Source organism: Hemiscyllium ocellatum, chromosome 5 (assembly GCF_020745735.1).
Source record: "Hemiscyllium ocellatum isolate sHemOce1 chromosome 5, sHemOce1.pat.X.cur, whole genome shotgun sequence".
In the NCBI taxonomy this organism is placed as follows: Eukaryota; Metazoa; Chordata; class Chondrichthyes; order Orectolobiformes; family Hemiscylliidae; genus Hemiscyllium; species Hemiscyllium ocellatum.
Genome location: NC_083405.1, coordinates 117,111,932 through 117,133,542, shown reverse-complemented (window position 1 = coordinate 117,133,542; position 21,611 = coordinate 117,111,932). Strand labels below are relative to the sequence as shown.

General features: G+C 41.7%; 1 protein-coding gene across 1 annotated transcript in view; it reads left to right on the top strand.

Moving 5' to 3' along the window:
- Positions 1 to 21,611, top strand: part of rnf32 (ring finger protein 32) — a 63,807-nt gene that overhangs the window by 2,259 nt on the left and 39,937 nt on the right. Inside the window, exons 2-5 of the mRNA XM_060825729.1 lie at positions 9,508 to 9,778; positions 17,332 to 17,474; positions 18,642 to 18,674; positions 18,876 to 19,000. Of these exons, the coding sequence (XP_060681712.1) occupies positions 9,508 to 9,778; positions 17,332 to 17,474; positions 18,642 to 18,674; positions 18,876 to 19,000 (572 nt within the window). The remainder of the gene's footprint in view (positions 1 to 9,507; positions 9,779 to 17,331; positions 17,475 to 18,641; positions 18,675 to 18,875; positions 19,001 to 21,611) is intronic.

The window sequence follows — 21,611 nt, the reverse complement described above, 5'->3', positions numbered from 1 at the left end:
GCAAAGTTATGGTCTGGGCTGCCTGCTTAAGAATGTTTTGAATGGACTGGCCTAGTCCATAACAACTGTTCTCGGAGCTGCGTTTATTCAGGCAAGTGGAGAATATTCCATAACACAGGGCAACCTATCAGGAACTGTGCAAGGCAGCTCATGACTGACAGTGCTTGTCCAGGTACACAACAGGCCTTGAAAGGTAGCACAGGTAGAATTCTGGGATATTGGCTGATTGGTGAATTGTTCTGGGAATATTGTGCTGTAAGGTCGAACCAGAATCAAATACACAGAATGTTATTGGGTGTGGTAAGTAATTAATGAAGTGGGTTTGGTAAGCTACTGTGAGATATCTCACTAGACCTTGTGGCGCAATCCCTCCAAAAATCAGGATGAGCTTGAAGTTAGCTGAGATAATATAAGATTCAACTCTGTATTTCCTCCACAGACTCTTGTGTAAATCGGCAAATGCTGATCTTACTCTGAATCACAGGGGCACTGACAGACTCCTGCTTCTCACCAGTTGTTACGTCAGAGGGGTCAGTATATTCACCACTACTAGCGACTCAGGTTCTCATGCCCCATTGTGAAATGGATACAGATTTGCAGGTCTATCCAAATTTAGCTAAGATTTCCACAAGGTCTCTCCACTTTCTGTGTTAAAGGCCTTCATCAAGTCAACAGAGACTCCTTAGACTCATGTCTGTCGTTCTCAGCAATTCTTTTGTATTGGCTGAAGGGTGAAGATCATATCATTAATGTTTCTGCATTCCTGAATCCTCTTTGACTTCTTGGCTGTAATGTTATGTGGTTCAAACCTCCAGGACATTTGTCAGAAACTTAGCTGCAGTTGCAAGAAGTGAGATTCCTCTCCCTCACAGATTTCCCTGTGTTTGAGTGAACACCTCTGGCATACTTGAAATTCTAAATAATATTTTGCTCATCTCACATTCTGTGATAAAATTGAATGCGTTTTGTAATGCTGAGGTCCCCTAAATTGGCTCATTCCTCCTGGAAATCATATCTGAACCTGAAGCTTTCCCAGAGGGTCAGAGTCTAATGGCTTTATCAACCTCAACAACAATGGGTGTGCTATCCAGACGTTCAGAGTTATTTGGATGGACAGTTAAGCATCCCACACATCATTACACTGACTCATCTCCTCGGAGTTACCATTGGCCAGATACTGATCTACGGTCAGTCATATAAATTGTGGCTACATGAGCAGGTCAGAGCCAAGGAATCCTGCAGGAATTACTCATCTCCCAACTCCAAAAGCCTGTCCGCCATCTACAAGATCAAACTCTGATGGAATACCACCCCCTCTCCGCAACTTGCCTGAAAAGATGCAGCTTCAAAATACTCAAAAAACTCGACTTTATCCAGGACAAAGCAGGCCATTTGATTGACCACATTCACAAACATTCACTCTCTTTACCACCAACGCTCAGTAGCAGCAATGTGTACCATCTACAATGACACTGCAGAAATTCACCAAGGCTGCTTAGGCAGCACCTTCTAAACACTTGCCCACTTCCATCTAGAAAAACAGGGGCTGCAGATACACGGGACTACCATCACTTGCAAGATTCCTCCCAAGTTGCACACCATCCTAACTTGGAAATATTTTGTGTTCCTTCAGTAACACTGGGTCAAATTTCTGGAACACCACCCCTACTCCCAACTGTATTGTGGGTATACATACAGTACATTGGCTGCAATGGTTGAAGAAGGCAACTCACCACCACCTTGTCAAAGGCAACTAGGTGTGGGCAACAAATACTAACCCAGCCAGTCATTCTCACATCCCATGAAGAAATGACTTTTTTTAAAGCCTAACATGAACACTTAGCAAAACTGGAATTAATGGGTATCGGGTGCAAACTCTTCACTGGTTGGAGTTGTGCCTGACACATGGAAAGATGGTCGTGGTTGTTGGAGGTTAGTCATCTCAGCTCCCTGACAACTCTGCAAATGTTCATCAAGATTGTGTCTTAGATCCAGCCATCTTCAGCTGCTTCATCAATGACCTTCCCTCCATCATAAGGTCAAAAGTGGGGATGTTAATTGATGATTGCATGATGTTCAGCACTATTCACGACTCCTCAGTCCATGTACAAATGCAAGAAGATCTGGACAATATCCAGGTTTCAGCCAACAAGTAGCAAATAGCATCTGTGCCACACAAGGTTATGACCATCACCAATAAGAGACAATCTAACCACCGTCCTTTGACATTCAATGGTGTTACCATCACTGAATTCCCCTACTATCAATATCCTGGGGTTCACCATTGATCAGAAAATCAACTGGACTCACCACATAAACACAGAAACTACAAGAGCAGGTCAGAGGCGAGGAATAGTGCAACACGTAACTCACCTCCTGACTCCCCAAAACCTATACATCATCTACAAGACACATGCCAGGGATGTGATATAATACTGTCCACTTGTCTGGATGAGTGATACGCCAAACACACTTAAGAAGCTTGACACCGTCCAGGACAAAGCAACCCGTTTGATTGGCATCATATGTACAAGCATCCACTGCTTCCACCATCTATACTCAGTAGCAACTGCGTATACTGTCTACAAGATGCACAGCAGAAATTCACCAAAGATCCTCAGAAAGCACCTTTCAAACCCAGAACCACTTCTATCTAGAAGGACAAGGGCAGCAGATACATGGGAACACCACCACCACCTTCAAGTTCCCCTCCAAGGCACTCACCATCGTGACTTGGAAATATATTGCAATTCCTTCACTGTTGCTGGGTCAAAATCCTGGAAATGGCATTGGGGGTTAACCCACAGCAGATGGACTGCAGCAGTTCAAGAAGGCAGCTCACTACCACCTTCTCCAGGGCAAATAGGGACTGGCAATAACTGCCAACGACACTCACATCCCACAGAAGCATTAGTAAAAACTGAAAGAACTATGAATGCTGTAAATCGGAAACAAAAATAGAGATTACCGGAAACACTCAGTAGATCTGGCAGTTCTGTGCAGAGAAATCAGAATTAATATTTCAGGTCCGGTGACCCTTCCTCAGAACTGATGTTAGCTTGGAATATATTATGCAGAATTGAGGGTGGGGCAAGGGGACAGGAGTAAACGATGGGTATGGAATAGAGCCCAAAGAGAGAGAAGATCAAATACCTGGTCAAACAGCAGGAGTGACAGTGAAATTAATGCCAGTGGACAAGAAAACGATTTGGAACAGAAATCCTATCCGAGTGAGGAGCAGTCAAGGTGGGCATGCCTAGAAGAGGCAGTGAGTTCAATACTAAATAAAACCTGAAAGAACTGTGGATGCTGTAAATCATGGTGTAAATTGTAATATCAGTGCTGGGGTTACGATAGTACAGAGGAGCCTCAATTATCCAAACCACCCGGGTGAGGAGTATTTCATTCAGTTAATCAAATTCCAGATAATTGAATGCTGGATAACATAGTTTAGCCAAACATCGGAACCTTGCAATCTTGCCGGATAATCCGAAAGTCGGATAATCGAATGCCAGATAATCAAGGTTCATCTGTGCATGTTGAGCACTTAGGGAGTGCATCATCATCAACACATTAACAATGCAACAGTATCACACCAAACCCAGCACAGACACTCCAGCAGAAACACCATAATCCCAATATTTTAACCCAGTTCAGACACGCTAACACCAACCTGAATAGCCTGTACTAACACCCTAAACATTCTCCCACCCAACCAAATACACCCCCAGAGCAGCAGCAAATTTAATTCCACTCTGTGTGTGTCTGTAATTTCTTTTGGCTAGATTGGGCAAACTTCCCTGAAGGACGTTTGTGAACCACATGGATTTTTACAACAGTTCAAATATTACATGGCTGCCATTACTGATAAAGTCATAGAGCCATAGACATGTACAGCACGGAACAGACCCTTATCAGATATCCCAACCTATTGTAGTCCCACCTGCCAGCACCCGGCCCATATCCCTCCAAACCCTTCCTATTCAAATACCCATCCAGAAGCTGTTTAAATGTTTTAATTGTACTAGCCTCCACCACTTCCCCTGGCAGCTCATTCCATACACTTACCACCCTCTACGTGAAAAAGTTCCCCATTAGGTCTTTTTTATATCTTTCCCCTCTCACTCTAATTCAATGCCCTCTCGTTTCGGACTCTCCCACCCCAGGGAAAAGACTTGGTCTATTTACCCCGCCAGATTGATTTATTAACTGAATTTAAACTCCGTGGTAGGAGTTGTTTAGATTTCAGGCTTATAAATTCATTGGCATAACCATTGTAATTACCATTTCTAATGAGGATATATATTAAACAGTGTCTCAGTAAGTAGGGGAAGCTGCCTTGGAAAATTCTGTCCTCATACCCAGTCAGAAAAAAACATCAGGGAATTACTATCCCTTTTTCATCTTTGAATACTTTTGACAGACTAAAGCATGACGCATGTTGTACTTTTTATACATATGCGTATATGTGTGTACAAACTGCTAACTTGGAGTAACTTTTTTTTAAATAGAAAAATAAAATGGATTAGAAACCCATTGGAATGCAAAAAGGATGTGTTTTATTTTTAAAGAGTGAGACAAGATTGCTTCCAGCCCAAAACATGACTCACACCAAAGAGACAGGGCGACTCACTTAGACGGTCTGGAGGTTGTCCTCATTATTTGATCACATAAAACTGGCTTGTGGAACTGCGACTTATAACAATCCCTTCTCAATTACATGTTGTAGCTTTCAGTGTGCAAGATGCTCGCAGGAGTTATCTTGAGATCCAAACATGACAGACCTGGCTTTCTGCCTTTTTGGTCAAGTTGCAATATTGAAAAGAAAGAACTTTCATTTATATATTTCCTGTTATGACCTCAGAAGGTCCCAAAGAGATTTACACCCAACGAAGTACTTTTGAAGTATAAACATTATTGTAATGACAGCAAGGATCCAACTAATTCTGGGAATTAGCAGATAATCTACTTTATTCCTGTTGTTTGAGGGATAGCTGTTGGCCTGAACATCAGGGATACCTCCTCTGCTGTTCTTCCAAATAGTGTCACAGGATCTTTTAGGAACCGAAGAGAGACGATGGGACCTCAGCTTAGCACTTCATTTGAAAAGTAACACTTCCCGCTGTGTTGTACTAACTTATACTGCACTGAGCTGTGCATAGTGCCAAGAGTAGATCTACTCTCAGGAGTAGATCTTTAGCTCACATCCTTCTGGCAGAGACAAAAGCATTGCCACCAAACACCTAACTACCAAGCATTTTTTTTTAAGTTAGGAGAACCTAAAAAAGGTTTAGGATTTGAATTTAAGTAAGAAATAAGAAAGACAAGAAAAATCTAAAGTCACCATAAGCCCAACTAAACTGTTGAGCTGCTTTCTCCTTCCAGGCAGAGACAACTGGTGGTGGTTTAACCTGAGGGTTGCTACAAGTCAAATTGAGAGGAGAGACTGAAAAGGAGAGCACTTTGTGGTAACCACAGTCAGTGCAGGAACTGAACCTGCATGGTGGTTGTCACTATTCATTGCATATCAGCTGTCCAGCCAACTGAGCTAACTGACTCAAGAAAGAAAAGACCCAAACATATCACTAATAAATGAAGGAGTCCTAATTGTGATGGGTTGAACTGAAGTTAACTGAAAGTGATTACATTTTACAAACAAATCTGTTATACCAAAAACAAGATGATGTCTGACCATTTAAATCCTTGTGGTCTCTGAAAGGTTGAACACTGGATGTATCCGAGTTAGGTCTCTCTCCAACCAATTCTCAGGCAGCCTGTTCTGGATCCTAACCATTTTCTACATAAAAAGTATCTCCTTGTGTCAATATTCTAATTTTTGGCAATCAGCAAAAGTCACTGTCTCCCTAAATATATTGTCCAGACTCCCGATTACTTTGAACGCTTCTAACAAATTGAATTAAATTGAATTGAATTGAATTGAATTGAATGTCACGTGTACCGAGGCACTGTGAAAAGCTTTGTGTTGCGAGCAATACAGGCAGATCACATAATTAAGTAACATAGATAAGTAAATAGACAGCAGTAAAAACAAAAACACAGGTACTGGTGAATATTAAGAGTCTGTGAGCCCATTCAGTATTCTAACAACAGTAGGGTAGAAACTGTTACGAAACCGGCTGGTGTATATGTTCAGGCTTCTGTACCTTCTCCCCGATGGTAGAGGTTGTAGAAAAACATTGCCAGGGTGGAATGGATCTTTGAGAATACTGGCAGCCTTTCCTTGACAATGGGCCTGGTGGATGGATTCTATAGATTTGTGATTGTCCAGGTCGAGTTCACCACTCTCTGTAACCATCTCCGATCTTGAATGGTACAGTTGCCATATCAGGTGGTGATACATCTGAACAGAATGCTCTCGATGGCACACCTATAGAAGTTGGCAAGGGTATTTGCCGTCATGCCAAATTTCCTCAGCTATCTGAGGAAGAAGAGAAATCTCCTCTGACCATTCCCTTCTCCAAGGAGAGCTGACCCAGCTTCTCCAATCTATTCATCCAACTGAAATTCCTCATCCTTGGAACCATTCTTGTGAATCTTGCTTGTATTATCTCCAAAGCATCCTTGCTAAAGGCATGGCATCTAGAATTGGACACTACATTCCAATTCAGGCTGAAGTGTCTTACATAACTTTATAACTTGTCGCTTTTGAACTCTGTGTCCCTATTTATAAAACCCAGCTTCTCTCATTTTATTGACTGGCTTGTAAAACTATCTTGCCAACCTCCGCAATTTTTAGATAAATACCCCCAAGTCCCTCTGCTCTTCCACCCCTTTTAAAGTTGTAACACTATTTTGTATTGCCTCTCCTTGTTCTTCCTACATAAGATACTCACTTCACGCTTATCTATCCATTCCATCAGCTTCCTATGGGACATAGGTCTCATTGGATTGCTTTTGGAGGACTGTGTTTACAGTTTTTGCTTTTTTGATTAAGAAAGAATGTGCTTGCATTGAAAGCCATTTATCAAAGATCAATGCATTAATTCTTGGGATGAAATTCCAAGAATGAGGTGAGCTCAGAAACGTACAGTTTTGAGGGGGCTTGACAAGGTAACAGCTGAGAAAGTGATTGTTCACATGGGTGAATCGAGAGCAGGTTTAAAGTAAGGGATCTTCCATTTATGGGAGAGATGAGGAGGAATTTCTCATAGAGAATCATGAGCTTTTGGAATTCTTTTGCCTAGAGAACCGCAGAGGCCACCTTATTGAATGTAATCAAGACTGAGTTTAACAAATTTTTGATTGACAAAGGAGTTATGCATTTTAAGGATAGGCAGAAAAGTGTACAAGACCAAAGTTGAACTGGGCATGATCTTAGTGAATGGCAAACCAAGTTTATTCCAGCTTCTATTTCTTATGCTCCTAAGTATCCTTTTGAAGTTTTGGACTGTTCTCCTCAGGGTTAGCTACGTTTCTAAGTTTTGCGGCATCTACAAGTTTTGCAATTGTGTCTTGTATAGCCTAAATTAAATCAAAAATATATATCAAGAAAAGTATTTGTCCTCAGAGTGACCTCTGGGGACCCTCACTACAAGCCTTTCTGTGGTTCAGTATTTATGTCGCACTACTAATGTGGTAAAGCAATCCAAGCTGTTTCATAGGAAAAGATGGACAGTAAGTGGCCAGATCAGAAAATGAATTAGAGGCAGTTAAAGAAAAAGCAGATGCAGGTATCAGTAAAAGATACCATGAAGATACCATTGTTGTAAAAGCTCAACTGATTCACTTTGGGAAGGAAATCAGTCACTCTTACCTAGTGAGGTGAATATGTAACAACGAGATTAACTCTGAAAAACCCTCTGAAATGGTCCGTCAAGTCAAGAGAACTAAGGATGGCCAATCAATGTTGGCCTTTCCTGTGATGCTTTATGACAAGAATGAATTTAGAAAAAGTGACTTGAGTTTATAAAATAAATAAACATCTTAATTCTTGTTTCATTTTAGATGAACTATTCGAAACACAAATTCCTTGAAATTAATGGCTGAACTCACAGTTCCCTTTCCAATATGGATTTAAATGCTTTATTTTCCAAATCACTGACTACACCATTGGTGCCAGGTACAAACAACAAAACATGGAAAAACAAGGTATGTTTTATAACTTTGGCTCTGGGTGTTCATGTGGAATAAATACATTATTACCATGCTCCTGCTCTCTATGAGACATTACAAAGGCCAAAGCCTGTGTAAGACCAATTGTCCAAGCACATGGTTTCTTTTGCTAATTGTGGTTTACTTCACTTTGAATAAAATTACGTAAGGAGATTGCACTCCAGGAGCTGGATATCTTTCAGAAGGCACTGATGGTGTTAGGTTTCTTGACAATTATTAGAGCTGTACCCATCCAAGCAAGTGGGGAACCATTCTGTTACACTCCTGACTTGTGCCTTGTAGGTGGTGGACAGACTTTGGGGAGTCAGGAGGTAAGTTATTCGCTGCAGTATTTCAACATCAGTCTTGAACAACACAAGATCAAACTAACATTTTATGAAGCTTTTAACATTTCAGGAGATTTTGAATTAAATGGTCAATTAAGCATAACCCTTAAGAAATTTGAAATGCTTTGATTACAAATGCTTCAACCATTGTAGGTTATATTATAGAATCTCTACAGTGCAGGAAGGGACCATTCGGCCCATTTAGTTTACACTGACCTTCCAAAGAGCATCCCACCCAGACTCACATAGCTGGCCATCTAACCTGCACATTCCTGAACACTATGGGCAATTTTTAAGCAAGGCCAATCTTTGGACTGTCGGAGGAAACCAGAGCACCCAGAGGAAATCCACACCGATACAGGAAGAACATGAAAACTCCACACAGACAGTCACCCAAGGGGTAGAATTGAACCCAGGTCACTGGTGCTGTGAAGCTGCAGTGCTAACCCCAATGCTGCTCTCCCGTATTAAAGCTGGGTTCTAACATTGTCATATTCTCTAAATAAACTACTTCTCAATATTTTGGTTCCCCATTTTGAATTTTATTGCTGGTTGGTCTTCAGAAAGCTCAACAAAATAGGGAAAAGTATGAATATGAGCAAATATGTAAATGTCTTAAAGTAATATAATCTGCTTGTACTTTATTTATGAGGTTGGTGATTGTCTTGGCTCAGGATGAATGTAGGGCAGGCAAACAGTAGAGAGCTGGAGTCCTCAATCGGAAGCTGATTTAGGAAGCAAAGTGTTTATGTGATGTAATTTAACACATAAACACTTTCACTTCTCAATCAGCTCCCCTATCCATCAAGGCAGTTTGGCTTTCTGGAGTTTAGCAGGGACAGGCACAATCCTTATTTTAATGAGTCCTCTTAAAATGAACGATAAAATTTGGAAGTGGGGAGGAAGGACAGAGAGCCATGCACATTAATAGTATACCCCAAAATAAGTGGATAACAATTTGTTGGACATGAGTTACACACTTAAGAGGGCTTCTCAAATAAAAAATAATTAGTTGTTCTTGCATTCTCATTTCCATTGTACCCTCTAGCATATTTCCACAAAACCAGACACCACAGTGCTCGTTGCTGTAGCTTTGCAAGATCACATTATTAGGAATCTGCGGCTCCAAAACCTTTCATTGTCTGAGGGTTTTAAAACAAAACCACAGACTAAACTGGGTTGCTACAGGCCCATAGACAAAAGCACTGTGAAGCCTGTAGTGGATACAGGAATAAAAAGGAAAGAAGGAAGAAAGAAAAGGAAAGAAGATGAGGAAAAAGAGTATGTTTTGGATCCAAAACCTTCGGGTCTTACTTTAGGTAAATTTATTTAACTTTCCATCTTAAAATTTTTGTTGTTTTGTGGTTGCAAATTGATTGTACTGCAGTTTTGAAATTATGGCTTTGTGACTTATGAGAAAAGAGTAAGAATTGTAGATGAGATGGACATTCATTACAAATCTGTCGGCTTTTTGTTTTATGTCATTCTTTTATGTATAAAAAAACAGGAAGATAAGACAATGATTTTAGAAGGGAGAAATTGTTTGGCAGCCATTTTAAGAGTTGGATCTGCCATTGCCTGCCATTTTGAAGAAAATTCGGTAGCTTCTACCAGGATAAATTGATGAACTAGCTTTAATGTAGTGATGCTTTTGCTAACCTTTTTTTGTTCGTCTGTGGTGTAGTAAGGAAATAAAATGCTGAACAAAGTCAGCCTTTTCATGTGATGTTGAAAAATAACACCTGCAAATAGGTGAAAAAAATACTTACCTATAAGAAAACTCCCACCATACGCCCCTATACATTCCGACCTTACCATGGCTTAAAGTTCAGCACCACACATGAATGAATGAACAAATAAATGAATGAATGATGAAGGGCTTTTGCCCGAAACGTCGATTTCGCTGCTCGTTGGATGCTGCCTGAACTGCTGTGCTCTTCCAGCACCACTGATCCAGAAAATGAATGATTTTTTGTCATGCATATTTTACAATGAGAAAAATAGTAAAATACAGTGAAAAGCTTTTCCATTGTCGCCTGATCTGACATCATTTTGAATCGTTTAAGAAGGAAATATAGAAAGATAAAGCTTAAAGAGAGTCCATCAGTCCTGACCCAATTCATATTCAATGACATCTACATTGGACCCAAACTACATTGAAGTCGCCACTCTCCAGGCTGCAATCTTTCACCACTAAGCCTACTCTCCTCCTCCACCACCTGCACCAGACTCACCTACATCAGAGTCGCATCTTTCATCCCTGGGCTCACCTTGTCAATGTTTTTAGAGTTGGACACACTTGCAGATACTCATAGCTTTCGCTGGTTCGTTGAGTTCTTTAGATCACTCCTTTCTTTCACTTCTTTCGGTGAGAGGGCAAGCTGCTTTGTTCTTTGTCATGTCCCTACGTACCTTTAGGTCAGCTGGAGAGTGGAGTTTGGAGGGGTGGATTTCTTGAAATGTTTTCAGGAGACCTTTTTAAATGAATATGTCGAAGGTCCAGTGTAGTGCAGGACCTAATTCTGGGGAACAAAGTTGGATAGGTGTTTGAGGTAGCAGTGGGAGACCATTTTGCTAATATTGACCACAACACCATATGTCTTAAGTTTGTTATTAGAAAGGGAAAAAGAGACTCTGCAGAAAAGGATTTTGGATTGGGGGAAGGCAGCTTTTATTAAAATAGGGCAGGATCTGGCCAAAGTAGATTGGGAACAGTTACTTCTGGATGAATCCATAATAGAACATTGGAGGGATGAGGGGGGAGCAAAATGGAATTGGCGAGAGTACAGGCCCACCATATTTCCTTTAAAATGAAATGTCACAGCTACAAGCCCTGAGAACCCTGGATGTTTCAGAATATTCAGGACTAGGTAGAGTCATAGAGTCATAGAGATGTACAGCATGGAAACACACCCTTCAGTCCAACTCATTCATGCCAACCAGATATCCCAACCCAATCTAGTCCCACCTGCCAGCACCCAGCCCATATCCCTCCAAACCCTTCCCAATCATGATTTCTTTTAAATGTTGCAATTGTACCAGCCTCCATCACTTCCTCTGGCAGCCTATTCCACACACGCACCACCCTCTGCGTGAAAAAGTTGCCCCTTAGGTCACTTTTATATCTTTCCCCTCTCACCCTAAACTTATGCCCTCTAGTTCTGGACTCCCCCACCTCAGGGAAAAGACCCTGTCTATTTACCCTATCCCTACACCTCATGATGTAATAAGCCTCTATAAGGTCACCCCTCAGCCTCTGATGCTCCAGGGAAAACAGCCCTAGCCCAATTCAGCCTCTCCCTATAGCTCAGATCCTCCAACCCTGGCAACATCCTTATAAAGAGTGTGGTGCTGGGAAAGCACAGCAGGTCAAGCTTCAATGAAGGGCTTTTACCCGAAACGTCAATTTTCCTGTTCCACGGATGCTGTCTGACCTGCTGTGCTTTTCCAGCACCACACTCTTGACCCTGATCTCCAGCATCTGCAGTCCTCACTTTCACCTAAAATCCATGTAAATCTTTTCTGAACCTTTTCGAGTTTCACAACATCTTTCCGATAGGAAGGAGACCAGAATTGCATGCAATATTCCAAAAGTGGCCTAACCAATATCCTGTACAGTCGCACATGACCTCTCAATTCCTGCACTCAATACCCTGACTAATGAAAGAAAGCATACCAAACACCTTCTTCACTATCCTAATTACCTGTGACTCTACTTGCAAGGAACTATGAACCTGCACTTCAAGGTCTCTTTGTTCAGCAACACATCCTAAGACCTTACCATTAAGTATATAAATCCTGCTAAGATTTGCTTTGCTAAAAGGCAGCACCTCACATTTATCTAAATTAAATTCCATCTGCCACTCCTTAGCCCATTGGTTCATTTGACCATCGTTGTAATCTAATGTAACCTTCTACACTGCTGTAATCTGCAAACTTACTAACTATACCTCTTCGGCCTACATCCAAATCATTTATATAACTGACGAGGAAAACAGAGGTACTTAACAGATATAAAGGAAGTAAATCAAAAGAGCCCTAATGGAGAATAGAAAGTGCAGGGGGAACTTAAGCATGCAGTTAGGAGAGCAAAGAAAAGCATGGTAAATCAATGGCAGATGAGATTAAGTCCCAAATAAGTATATCAAGGGGATGAGGATAACCAGGAAAAGAGGAGGGCCCATTAAGGACCAAGGGGACAAACTGTGGGTGGGGTGTTAAACAAATACTTTACATCTGCCTTCACTTTGGAGAAGGAGATTATAGGTACAGAATTTTTTTTTATTCATTTATAAGATGTGGGCATCGCTGGCGAGGCCAGAATATATTGGCCATCCCTAATTGCCCAGACGGCAGTTACTAGTCAACCACAATGCTATGGATCTGGAGTCACATGTAGGCCAAACCAGAGAAGGGTGGCAACTTCCTTCCCTAATAGATGTTAGTGAACCAGATGGTTTTTTCCAACAATTGACAGTGGATGTATGGTCAAATTTAGATTCTAAATCCCAGATTTTTGTTTGAATCCAAATTCCACCATCTGCCATGGCAGCATTTGAACCCTGGTCCCCAGAACATTACATGGGTCTCTGGATTAACAGTCCAGCAATAATACCATTCCCTGGGAAAGACTTCAGGAAGACATATGGTGAGATCCTTGAGGAATCTGACATAGGGAGTGAGGAGGTATTAGAGGTTTTGGCAGCCTTGAAAGTGGACGAACCCCCAGGTCAGGATAGGTCATATCCCAGGCTGCTCTGGGAGATGAGGGAGGAAATTTCAGGCGCTCTCACACAAACTTTAACTTCCTCTCTAGCCAACAGGATGTCTCGGTGGACTGTAGGGCTGCTAATATAGTTCCACTTTTCAAGAAGGGAGGTAAAGATAAATGATAGAGTTATAGACCAGTGAGTTCCATGTCAGTGGTAGCGAAACCAGAGGAGGAAATTCTGAAGAAGAGAATTAATTTCCACTTAGAATGGCAAGGTTTGATCAGGGATAGTCAGTGTGGTTTTGTCAGAAGGAGGTCATGAATAACAAATTTGATTGAATTTTTCAAGGAGGTGATCAGATTTGGGCAGTATAATTGATATCATTTATATAGATTTCAGCAAAGCCTTTGCCAAGGTGCTACATGGGAAACAGACAAAGAAGGATAAAGCACATGAGATCCAGGGTAACCTGGTAAGTTGGATCCAAAATTGGCTTAGTGGTAGGAGGAAGAGGATGATGGGAGAGGACTGTTTGTGTGACTGAGGGCCACTGTCCAGTTGCAGACAACAGAGATCAGTGCTGAGTCCTTTATTGTTCATGATATGTATGAGTAAAAAGTGAGGTCTGCAGATGCTGGAGATCAGAGCTGAAAATGTGTTGCTGGTTAAAGCGCAGCAGGTCAGGCAGCATCCAAGGAACAGGAAATTCGATGTTTCGGGCAAAAGCCCTTCATCAGGAATGAACAACATAGAAGAAAATGAGGGATGATAAGTAATTTTGCTGAAGAAACAAGGATTGGCCAGGTAGTCAAGAGTGAGTAAGAAGGTCTTAGGTTACAGGAGGATGTAAGATGTACAGGTCATGGCAAATGGAATTTAACCCTGACAAATGTGGGGTTATGCACTTTAGAAGAAGTAACAAGAAAAGACAGTACTCAAGGAATGGCAGGACACTAGTAAGCTCAGAGGAACGGAGAGATCTTGAGGGTCTTGTCCACAGATCCTCGAAGATGGCAGGAGAAGTTAAGATAAGGAAGAAGGTATACAAGTACTGGCCTCTATCATTCATGGCGTAAATTAGAAGTATTGCATGATCATAAAGGGCCTAATGGGGTAGTAATGGAGATATTGTTTTCCCTTTGGGAGACTCCATGACCAAAGTGTGTCATGTCAGAGTAAGGGCTCACAGAATCGCAGTCTGTACTGCCCAAAAGCTACTCTAAATATACACTGGTCCCATTATCCAGCATTTGGCCGGTACCCTTGAATGTTATGAAATTTCAAGTGTTTGACCAAGTACTTTTAAGGTTGTGAGGTTTTCTGCCTTAACTACCCTCCTAGTGTTTTCCAGATACCACCTACCGTCCTGGTGAAAAGCATTTGTCTCAAATCCCCTTTGAATCTCCTGCCTTTCACCTTAAAATTATGTCCCCTTATTATTTGACCCTTCAGCTAAGGGGAACAGCTGTTTTTTTTATCCACCCTGTCCATGTCCTTCAAAATCTTATACACCTCTCGCCTTCTCTGCTCTGAAGAAAACAACCCAAGCTTATCCAGCCTCTCTTCATAGAAAAGTGCTCCATCCCAGTCAGCATCCTCTGCACCTCCTACAGTGCAGTTATTGTACATCCTTCGTGTAGTGCAGTGACCAGAATTGCACACAATACTCCAGCTGTGACCTAACCAAAGTTCTGCAGAGACTATGATGGAGCCACAACATGTAGTTCCAGGAAATTGTCCTGGACGCACCTTATGAATTCTTCCTTGTAGCTAACTTTGCCACTTTGATTTTCCCAATGTGGATTAAAGTCCCCCATGGTTACTGCCATTTGTACACACCATCATTATCTCATGATTTATTCTTTGTTCCACAGAACAACTAATGTTAATGAGACTATAGATCACACCCAGCAGTGTCTTCTTCCTTTGTTATTTCTTAACTCCATTCATATATATCCTATGCATTCCCATACAAGATAATTCCTTACTATTACACTTACTCCATCGTGTACTAACAAAGCTCCCTTCCATTCTTGACTATCTTCTCGAAAAGTCACATACCCCTGAATATTAAGGTCCCAACTTTGATCTCCCTATCTCTATCAGAACATACCCATTAAACTTTATTTGTGCCATTCACTCGCTTATTTCGTTCTGAGTATGACATGTCTTTAAGTAAAAAAACATGAATTTTGTCTTTTTATGATTTTTCCCATCTTTGACCCTATTTGAAGCTGTTTTCTTGTATTTACACTCCATCCTTTCCTGTCCCATTTTGGGAGCCATCAAAATAGTTGCATTGCAATGTTACCATATTGTTTTGTTTTCTAAGGCTACATTTTCCTTCTCCCGTATCTCGCACTTCTCTAATTAATTGAAAGCCCTCTCTACAGTCCTAATCAATTGATTTTTTAGATTACATTACCTACAGTGTGTAAACAGGCCCTTCGGCCCAACAAGTCCACACCAACCCTCCGAAGAGCAACCCACCCAGACCCATTCCCCTACATTTACCCTGACTAATGCACGTAACACTACAACAATTTAACATGGCCAATTCACCTAACCTGCACATCTTTGTGACTGTGGGAGGAAACCGGAGTACCCGGAGGAAACCCATGCAGACACGGGGAGAACGTGCAAACTCCACACAGTTGCCCAAGGTGGGAATTGAACCCTGGTCCCTGGCGCTGTGAGATAGCAGTGCTAACCACTGAGCCACTGTGCTGCCCCAGGATTTGCCAGCACCCTGGTCCTAGCATCATTCCAGTGAAGCCTATCCAACCAGAACAACTCTCTTCTTCCCCTGTACTGGTCCCAGTGCCCCATGAACTGAAATCCATCCCCCATCAGTGTTGTTAGGACCAACCTGGACGATAATGACTGGATCTCTGCCCTTCTTCACAAACCGTTCTCCAGCCCTAGGAGATATTCTTAACCATGGCCCTAGGCAGGCAACACAGCTTTCAGTACTGCCCTTCATGACTGTATAGAACATTGACTTTCCCTTTAATTCCACTGCGATTTTCCTATTTCCTCTCCCACATGAATGGCTTCCTGTGGCACGGTGCCTTGGTCAGTTCGTTCACAGTTCGCATTCTCATGCACACTCCTCATAACTTGGACAATGCCAGGTGCTGAGGCCTCTTGAGGGCTCCCTGGATCCCCATACCTGCTTCACCCACAATCACATCTTCCTATCCTTGATCACAGACTTAGTTTGAATTGCCTAATGTAAAGAACTGCTTCCTGGAACAAAGTGGAAGAAGTGAGGACTGCAGATGCTGGAGATTAGAGTCAAGGGTGTGGTGCTGGAAAAGCACAGCAGGTCAGGCATCATCTGAGGAGCAGGAGAATCGACATTTCAGGCATAAGTCCTTCTTCATGAATATCCTGATGAAGGGCTTATGCCCGAAACATTGATTCTCCTGCTCCTTGGATGCTGCCTGACCTGGTGTGCTTTTCCAGCACCACACTCTCAACTCCTGGAACAAAGTTTCCAGATAAATGTACCCCTTTCTGGTGTGGTGCAAAGTCAGCAGCTCAACTTAGACTCAAAGTTGCACTTCATTCAAAAATGTGGAATATCCAATTCAATGGATGGAGAGGAAGAGGAACTATTGTGAAAGGATGGTTATGAAACTGAAATGCAATGCACCTCATCTGATCCAGAGTGAGATCTTTGCAATCAAGCTGCAACCAAAGTGATTCAAGATAAACTTGATGGACTAATTTTGGTGGATGATGAAAAGACTGATTTTGATAGTTTCTTCAATGCTGTAGTTGAGTTTTAAACTATCCTTCAGAATAATTTAACTGAATAAAATATGATACATGGAGTTAATTTGAATTAGTGGTGTTGTTCATTTCACATTTCAAAATGGCAGCCACTTACACCAGCCCTGGCAGGACACATTTTGCACTCACTGTCAAATTTGACCATTGTTTTTAGAGGGATTTTTTGAGTTTTCAAAAGTTGACTTAGATACCATGATCTATGCAAATTATCATTGAGACATTTTGAAAGTTTCAAATATAATGGAAATGAGCATGTTATTGTCAAATCTCAAAAATGGCCCCGATTCAGTTCGAATGGTTTCAGTTTTATCAGCTAGAAAACCCAAGGCTTATATCTTACTTTATTTATTCATCCTCTTAAGCACAGAAATTGGGTCTCATTGATGCACCTAAAGCACTGTTAACAGATAGTGAATGGCAGATGGTGAAGAAGCGATCAGTACAACAGGGAGATTCAGCACAACCCTGTGCTATATGCAGAGAAGAATTTGGTATGCAGGAACAGGTAGGTGCTTTCAAAAACAGCATCAAATACTTTTCACTTTACTGGAGGGGCTCTCCACTGACTTACAATGAAACTAAGTAAATTAATTGTATTCTGTTTGAAAACACTAATTGTGATATGAGTGTATAGTACCAGCCAGTTAAAATAGTTGTGCAGTACATGCTAAGCACATTCTACACCATATCCTCTTCTCCCAAAAACATGTTATTATGGTGAAACTATAATTCTTTTTACTCAAAGTTAGAAACCTTGGTAAGTTAGGTGCTACATTGTTCAGGAACATTCCACTAATCCAACAAAAACTGTGCGATGGATGACAATTACAAACTAGGCCTCGCAGCCAGAGTATGAAACACAGGAATGCTGCAATGAGATGTAGACATGTTCAGTGAGTGGGCAACAAAATAGAAGCTAAATTATAATGTGGGGAAGTTATTCAATTTTGTCATAAGCAGAGCACAATGTTTTGCGAAGATATGAAACTTGAATGTGAAGATACAAGAATTGCAGAAAGTGGAAGTACAGCAAGTAATTAGGAAAGCAAATGACATGTTGGGCTTTATTACAAAGGAGAGCTCAGTATTAAAGTAAGGAAAATTTACAATGGCGTACGTTAAGACCATGCTTGGAAGTTTTGAATTTTTTTAAAGATCAGTTTTAGTCTCTATTTCTCGGGTTGGATGTATTTGGAGGTATCACAGTGAAGAATCATAAACGTGGTCCCTGGGATGAGAGGAATTTCCTGTGAAGGGAGGCTCAGTAAAGTCAGCCTATATGTTCAGAAGGAGGAGAGGCCCTCTCATTCAAACAGACCAGATTCTGAAAGGGCTTGTCAGGGTAAGCACTGAGAGATTGGGCAAAAATGACAGAGTATGGCTGGGAGGAGGTGGGGGAAGGAAGGCATTGAGCACAGTGGAGAGTTAAGATTTAAATGTTGTGTGGAGAAGTAGGAATTAAGAGTACACCAAGGACTCCCTCCAAATATAGTATGCCTCCTCTTTCATGCACAGTTGAACATCTGTCCAGTTTATCAGATTCTGGCATTAACCCTTAGTTTTTTTTCCTTACAAAGGGTCAGCGAGCTGAATAGCATAAACATGGCATGATATCAGAAACTATTGTATAAGCTAACACTCAGTTACTTTTTTTAATTGTTCTATGAAACAGGTGCTGCTCTCTTGCTCTCATGTTTTTCATAGGGTAAGTAAAAAACATATAGAGAAATCATTAGAATTTCCAATTGTTAAAAATATTTCTTCTTGATACTCTGCCTAACTTGGGAAATATTGCATGATCTTGAATAACCATTTAGATGTTTCAGTGTTAAGATAGACCTTTTAAATTTGATTGACAGTGTACGAGCATTTATTGACACTATTTGTTTGTACCTTTGTTCTGAAGATTTGTATGCAAGCCTTTGAAAAGTTCTCTGGGAGAAAGAGTTGCCCCATGTGTAGGAAGGAGCAATACCAGACCAGGGTAATTCATGATGGAGCTCGACTGTACAAGATAAAATGTGCTACAAGGTATGCACTTGATAATAACAGTATACATTGAGATCTTATAGAAAAATATTGTGTTTATTTTTATTCTTAGTAAGTTAAAGAACGAACAGTGATACATAGATCAATGTAGAGATGTGTAAAATCAAAACAGTAGTATAAGGTATTTTTGATTAGATTAGATTCCCTACAGTGTGGAAACAGGCCCTTTGGCCCAACACGTCTACACTGACCCTCCGAAGAGCAACCCACCCAAACCCATTCCCCTACATTTACCCCTGACTAATGTACCTAACACTACAGGCAGTTTAGCATGGCCAATTCACCTAACCTGCACATCTTTGGACTGTGGGAGGAAACCAGAGCACCTGGAGGAAACCCACGCAGACACGGGGACAATGTGCAAACTCCACACAGACAGTTGCCCAAGGTGGGAATTGAACCCTGGCCCCTGCCGATGTGAGGCAGCAGTGCAACACCATGCTGCCCCAGGATTTGGCAGGATACTGGTCCTAGCATCATTCCAGTGAAGCCTATCCAATCAGAACAACTCTCTTCTTCCCCTAGCGAAAGAACAAGAGATGACACAAGGAATACTTTTCTATTCAACATGTGATTATGATTTAGCTCTCTGGTGGACAGAGTGGTGGTATAGATTTGGAGTTAGCTTTCTGAGTGTGATGACTTATGAGCTAAATGCTGGAAAACAATATTAGCATGGATGGATGTTTGATGACTGATAGGGACTTAATAGGCTGAAGGGCCTCTTTCCATCTTGTAGAATTCCATGATTTTGTATGCATCACCTCAAATGCAAGTGATGCATTTTGGAAGATGCAATTCCAGAGTGAACTATACAGTAAATGGAAAAGTCCTGGGGAAAATTGATGTACAGAGAGATCGATCTGAGTGTTCATGTCCATTGTTCCCTGAAGATGGCAATGCAGGTCAGTAGAGTCGTCAAGAAGGCCTATGGCATGCTTTCCTTCATCGGACAGGTATTGAGTACAAGAGTTGGCAGATCATGTTACAATTGTATAAGACTTTGGTTCAGCCACATTTGGAATACTGCATACAGTTCTGGTCGCCACATTACCAAAAGGATGTGGATGTTTTGGAGAGGAGGTTCAATAGGATGTTGCTTGGTATGGAGGATGTTAGCCATGAAGGGAGATTGACTGGATTAGGATTAGGATTATTTTCATTGGAAAGACAGAGGTTGAGGGGGGACCTGATCAAGGCCTACAAAATCATTCGAGGTGTAGACAAGGTAGACAGCAAGAAACTTTTTCCCAGAGTTGAGGACTCAATGACCAGGGGTTACGAGTTCAAAGTGAGAGGGGAAATGTTTAGGGGAGATATATGTGGAAAGTTCTTTACACAGAAGGTGGTGGGTGCCTGGAATGAGTTGCCAGCTGAGGTGGTAGGAGTGGGAATGAAAGTGTCATTTAAGATGCATCTCGACAGATAGATGAATGGGCAGGGAGCAAGGGGATACAGATAGACAATAGACAATAGACAATAGGTGCAGGAGTAGGCCATTCAGCCCTTCGAGCCTGCACCGCCATTCAATGTGATCATGGCTATCATTCCTAATCAGTATCCGCTCCCTGCCTTATCTCCATAACCCTTGATTCCACTATCTTTGAGAGCTCTATCCAACTCTTTCTTAAATGAATCCAGAGACTGGGCCTCCACTGCCTTCTGGGGCAGAGCATTCCACACAGTCACCACTCTCTAGGTGAAGAAGTTTATCCTCATCTCTGTCCTAAATGGTCTACCCCACATTTTTAAGCTGTGTCCTCTGGTTCGGCACTCACTTATCAGCGGAAACATGTTTCCTGCTGCAAGAATGTCCAATCCTTTCATAATCTTATACGTCCCAATCAGATCCCCTCTCAGTCTTCTAAACTCAAGGGTATACAAGCCCAGTCGCATCAGTCTTTCAGTGTAAGGTAATCCCTCCATTCCAGGAATTGACCTCGTGAACCTACGCTGCACTCCCTCAATAGCCAGAATGTCTTTCCTCAAATTTGGCGACCAGAACTGCACACAGTACTCCAGGTGTGGTCTCACCAGGGCCCTGTACAGCTGCAGAAGCACCTCTTTGCTTCTATACTCAATCCCTCTTGTTATGAAGGCTAGCATGCTATTAGCCTTCTTCACTACCTGCGGTACCTGCATGCTTGCCTTCATTGACTGGTGTACAAGAACACCCAGATCTCTCTGTACTGCCCCTTTACCTAAATTAATTCCATTGAGGTAGTAATCTGCCTTCCTGTTCTTGCCACCAAAGTGGATAACCATACATTTATCCACATTAAACTGCATCTGCCATGCATCTGCCCACTCACCTAACTTGTCCAGGTCACCCTGTAATCTCCTAACATCCTCATCACATTTCACCCTGCCACCCAGCTTTGTATCATCAGCAAATTTGCTAATGTTATTGCTGATACCATCTTCTATATCATTAACATATATTGTAAAAAGCTGCAGTCCCAGCATGGATCCCTGCAGTACCCCACTGGTCACTGCCTGCCATTCCGAAATGGAGCCATTTATCACTACCCTTTGTTTCCTATCAACCAACCAATTCTCAATCCAATCTAGTACTTTGCCCCCAATACCATGC